The sequence below is a fragment of the Beta vulgaris genome, chromosome 1 (genome assembly GCF_026745355.1).
Source record: "Beta vulgaris subsp. vulgaris cultivar EL10 chromosome 1, EL10.2, whole genome shotgun sequence".
Classification (NCBI taxonomy): Eukaryota; Viridiplantae; Streptophyta; class Magnoliopsida; order Caryophyllales; family Amaranthaceae; genus Beta; species Beta vulgaris.
Window position 1 is genome coordinate 33,818,497 of NC_079202.1, and position 5,786 is coordinate 33,824,282.

Consider the following 5,786-nt stretch of genomic DNA (forward strand, 5'->3'; position numbering starts at 1 on the left):
CCTATCCGTTCGAAGTCTTTTAATCTTTTGATTAAGTTGGAGTTCCACTTCGGTTTTAAAGGTCTTAAACTTTTCTAGTGCTTCATCTTTAGTAAATAATAAATATATGTAACAAAACCTTGAAAAATCATCAATAAAAGTTACAACAAATTTCTTATTCCCCAAAGAAGGTGAACTATGAAAGTCACACAAGTCACGATGCAACAATTCAAGCAATACCGTTTGTCTAGTCACACTAGGATAAGGATTTTTTGTAATTTTATTTAGCACGCAAGTGTGACACTTCTCTAACTTTAAATCGAAAGGAGATATTAACCCCATCTTAGACATGTCATATAATCTACGATAATTCACATGACATAAACGATTGTGCCATAGAGAAGAAACATCAAGCATGTAAATAGAATTAGTACCAATTTTATTATCAGTACTAAATTTAAACATTCCATTACAAAAGAAACCTTGTCCAACAAAAATACCACCCTTGGAAATTACAAACTTATCCGACTCAAAAACAACTTTAAAACCATACTTATTCAAAAGACCTCCGGACACAAGATTCTTCCTAACTTCCGGTACATAAACAACATCCCGGAGAGTTAAAGTCTTTCCCGAGGTTAACAACAATTCTACTTGGCCTATACCTTTAGCCTTTACCGTAGAATTCCCCATATACAAGATTGGACCATCATCCAAATCTTTCAAAGACTTGAAGAAATCCTTGTTGTTACACACATGTCTAGAGGCTCCCGAATCTATCCACCAAGAATCATCAACCTGCACACACATAATTTCAGAAATCATAGCAACAAAATGCATTTCCTCAATTACATTAACATGTGCAATTTTACCTTGGTTTTGAACAACACTAGATTGTGCATTCTTTGTCTTCTTCTTGTTGTTAGAAGGACAATCCCTCTTAAGATGAGGACCATTGCATATCCAACAAGAGAGGGTCTTCCTCTTCTTGTTTGCAACATTGGTTTTGTTATTGTTGTTGTTGTTGTTGTTGTTGTTGTTGTTGTTGTTGTTGTTGTTGTTGTTGGATTTCTTGGTCTTACTAGACCCACCAACCTCTACCAAGTTAACGGTAGACTTAGGAATACTAGGAGTAGTATCCTTAACCCCATCTTGAGCCCGAATCCCCTCTTCAATACGAAGATGAGTTCCTAATTGTTCCATGGACATGTCTTCTTTTTTATGTTTTAAAAGATGTTTTGTATCTTTCCAAGAATGTGGTAATTTGTCAATGATTGAGGCAACCGCAATTGCCTCATCCATCACCATACCATGTGACCTTATTTGGTTCAAAATATGATGAACCTCATGGAATTGCTCCATAATAGGCCGATCATTAGTCATTTTAAATGAATTAAAATTACTAACAAGGAATTTCTTACTTGAAGCATCTTCCAAGATGTACTTGGCCTCAAGAGCATCCCAAAGTTCCTTTGCACTCTCCACGTTTTGGTAGAGATCGAACAAAGGGTCGGTAAGAGAGTTGAGAATATGACCTCGACAAATGTAGTCATCATTCTCCCACTTTGTCCTCTTCTTTGTAGTCACGGCGGACTCCTCCTCTCCATCTACCGGGAATGGTGGCATGGGTGTTGATAGAACATACACCACATTCAAGGTGGTCAACAAGAAGTGCATCTTCTTTTGCCACCTACGATAACCCACCCCCTCAAACTTATCCAACTTTTTGGAAGTTCATAGTCATGTCCTTGAGTGTTTGAGCCATATCCGAAAAGAAAAAAGAGAAATTAAACTAATAGATTGTTAGATGTGATCAATGAGAGAACCGGATATCCCACTCCAAGGCACGGAAACTACGCTTTCCTATTAGTTTAATTTCGCCCCTCTAGGATCACTGGGTTATCACGAAATAACTAATGAGATACAATGAAGAGAAACAATCCACTTAGATGATCTTCTAAGTGAATCAACAAGAACTTGTGTTTAGTGTATGTGTAGAACACTCAAGAGAAGTTTGCAAGGTTTCTCTTAAGCAAAGCAAGAAGTCTTTTAAAGTATAGAAAATCTGATTTTATTTCTAACCCTTTACTCATAGGAATCCCAAGGTTTATATAAAAGAATAAACCTTTCATTGACTAGAGTAGTTAATCACATAACCCCCATTTTAATCACCCATCAAAGGCCTTTAATCCACTGATTTAAGGACCTTAAAGGTCATTAAAATGAGACCATAACATCACAACGGATATAAACCGTCAAGGCATCTTTTCACGTTCCAAGGCAGAAGGCAGGTCGCGACTCGCGAAGGAGCTCGCGAGTCGCGAGGCGCTGGTCGCGACTCGCGACGGCCCTTCTGTCTCCCTTAGCTTGGTTTATCAACGTGATTTTGCCACTTGATGTACTCTAATCTTTTGCATACTAGACCTCCTCCTCTTTTAGTACATACCCATATGAGTCTCAAACCCATTACCCTATAAATGTTCCAACAATTTTGTGGATTTCGACAATTGCCCCCCTCATGGTATAAAAAAGATGGGTCCAGTAATATCATCTGAACTAGGTGACATGCATCCATCTGATGTTATTTAATTTTCCCAATGTCAGTTATAGGGCAATTCAAAAACTACGGTGACTTTTCGGTGAGCCAAATCCATAATTGGGTTAATTCGTGCTGGCTTACAAATGAAGACGTCAAAGTCGAGAAAGTAGGTAAAACTTCTTCTATTGCACTATTGTCAATGATGGAGATAACCTTCTCTCAAAAAGAAACGCTTGTTTTAAAGGTGCTCTAGTTTTCTTTAAATGCTCGTTCCCGAGTGCTTCCATTAGAAGCCTTAATTTTGCGTCCTACCCATTATGGGTAAAAGTGGAAGGAATTCCATTAAATCAAATAGAGCCCATGTAGCTGCACGAGCTTTATCAAAATTAGGAAGAGTCATTCATTTTGATGATGCTTACCTCATGGAAGACCCAAAAGAATTTATTCGTGCTAAGGTCTATATAGAGGTGAAAAGCCACTTATTCCAAGTTATTTCTATGAGTACACTAAAGGCTTCTTTAAATGGATTGACTTTAGATATGAAGGGGTTTTCATATTCTATAAGAAATGCGGTATAATCGAACATAAGACACCAAGATGTCGTTTGTCCATTGAAGAAGCTCGTAGGCAATTTGGGATTAGAATGGCTGAAGTTTGCTCCTCTCGGGATAATTTATTGATAGGGCATCCCCCTTCACCATGTTTTACGAACAAGCTAATAAGACCCTGGAGAATTGAAGTCCTGCGAACTTCTAGAATGATCTAATAGTTGATCCTAGTGATGGGATTCCATTTGCAGCAAGCTTTGATAGCTCAACATCGAATCTGAATCCTCCAGGCCCTCGGAAAATTCGGACTCGAATAAATGTGCATGTTCACGGAAAAGGGAGCGTCTAGACTCCTCAAGTGGAGATGACAATATTAGATCAAAAAACCTCTCTGAGCAAGAAGGAATGTCCAACCCACACCAAAACTTCTGGTTCATTCATCATCTTAAAAAAAGGAGATAGGAAATTCTTCTCAGAAAATACTCATTTGTGCCCAAAATCGTAATTTGGGCCTAAGTCCTAGCTCGGACATCATAATTGAGCGATTCAAAAGCCTGAATTGGTTTTTTACCATTTCTAAGGGGTTCGTGAACTCAGAAGCTGAATTCGTTGAAGTCCAATTTTTCGTGTCTGTTTTATGCTCATCTTAGCCCAACATCGTAATTTCGACCTAACTCCTATCTCGGACATCAGAATTGAGCGATTCCAAAGCCTGACATGTTTTCTTACCATTTCTAAGGGTTCGTGAGCTCAGAAGCTGAATTCCTTGCAGCCCAATTTTTCGCGTCTATGTCCTTCGTTCTCATCATGGCTCAAAATTGTAATTTGGGACTAACTCCTAGCTCGGACCTCAAAATTGAGCGATTCAAAAGCCTGAATTTTTTTTTTACCATTTCTAAGGGGTTCCCGAGCTGAGAAGCTAAATTCGTTGAAATCTAATTTTTCGCGTCCGTTTCTTGCTCATCTTGGCCTAAAATCGTAATTTGGGCGTAACTCCTACCTCGGACATCAGAATTGAGCAATTCAAAAGCCTGAATTGGTTTTTTCACCATTTCTAAGGGGTTCATGAGCTCATAAGCTGAATTCGTTAAAGTCCGATTTTCATGTCTGTTTCCTTTTCATCTAGGCTCAAAATTGTAATTTGGGACTAACTCCTAGCTCGGACCTCAAAATTGAGCGATTCAAACGCCTGAAATGTTTTTTTTACCATTTCTAAAGGGTTCGTGAGCAGAGAAGCTAAATTCGTTGAAATCCGATTTTTCGCGTCCGTTTCTTGCTCATCTTGGCCCAAAATCGTAATTTGGGCCTAACTCTTAGCTCGGACATTAGAATTGAGCGATTCAAAAGCCTGAAACGTTTTCTTACCATTTCTAAGGGGTTTGTGAGCTCAGAAGCTGAATTCGTTGATGTCCGATTTTTCGCGTCTCTTTCTTAATCATCTTGGCCCAAAATCGTAATTTAGGCCTAGCTCCTAGCTCGGACATCATAATTGAGCGATTCGAAAGCCTGACATGTTTTTTTACCATTTCTAAGGGGTTCGTGAGCTAAAAAGATGAATTCCTTGCAGTCAGATTTTTTGTGTCTGTTTACTACTTATTTGTGCCCAAAATCGTAATTTGGGCCTAACTCCTAGCTCGGGCATCATAATTGAGCGATTCAAAAGCGTGAATTGGTTTTTTACCATTTCTAAGAGGTTTGTGAGCTCAAAAGCTGAATTTGTTGAAATCCGATTTTTCGTGACTGTTTCATGCTCATCTTGGCCCAACATCGTAATTTCGACCTAACACCTATCTCGGACATCATAATTGAGCGATTCCAAAGCCTGCCATGTTTTTTTACCATTTCTAAGGGGTTCGTGAGCTCAGAAGATGAATTCCTTGCAGCCCCATTTTTCGCGTCTGTGTCCTTCTCATCTTGGCTCAAAATTGTAAGTTGGGACTAACTCCTAGCGCGGACCTCAAAAGTGAGCGATTCAAAAGCCTAAAATGTTTTTTTTTTACCATCTCTAAGGGGTTCGTGAGCTCAGAAGTTAAATTCCTTGAAATCAGATTTTTTGCATCTGTTTACATCTCATCTGTGCCAAAAATCGTAATTTGGGCCTAACTATTAGCTCGGACATCAGAATTGAACGATTCGAAAGACTGACATGATTTTTTTATCAATTGTAAGGGGTCGTGAGCTTAGAAATTGAATTCGTTGAATTCCGATTTTTCGTGTCTGTTTCATGCTCATCTTGGCCCAACATCGTAATTTGGGCCTAACTCCTAGCTCGGACATCATAATTGAGCGATTCCAAATCCGGACATGTTTTTATACCATTTCTAAGGGTTCGTGAGCTCAGAAGCTGAATTCCTTGCAGTCAGATTTTTTGTGTCTGTTTACTACTCCTCTGTGCCCAAAATAGTAATTTGGGCCCAACTCCTACCTCGGACATAAGAATTGAGCGATTCAAAAGCCTGAATTGGTTTTTTACCATTTCTAAGGTGTTCGTGAGTTCAGAAGCTGAATTCGTTGAAGTCCGATTTTCGTGTCCGTTTCATGCTCATCTTAGCCCATAATCGTAATTTCCACCTAATTCCTATCTCGGACATCAGAACTGAGCGATTCCAAAGGCTGACATGTTTTTTTTACTATTTCTAGGGGGTTCGTGAGCTCCAAAGTGGAATTCCTTCCAGCCCAATTTTTCACGTCTGTGTCCTCATCTTGGTTCAAAATTGTAA

The 5,786-nt window shown here is 39.1% G+C and overlaps 1 protein-coding gene across 1 annotated transcript; it reads right to left on the minus strand.

Annotated features, from left to right (window-relative positions):
* Positions 1–237: 237 nt before the first annotated feature.
* Positions 238–5,371, minus strand: LOC130590659 (uncharacterized). The gene is made up of 2 exons (XM_057393171.1): positions 852–5,371; positions 238–777 (listed from the first exon to the last, which is right to left on the minus strand). Exons 1-2 carry the CDS (start codon positions 1,654–1,656, stop codon positions 773–775), a joined length of 810 nt encoding a protein of 269 aa, XP_057249154.1. The 5' UTR covers positions 1,657–5,371; the 3' UTR covers positions 238–772.
* Between the last annotated feature and the right edge of the window lie 415 nt (positions 5,372–5,786).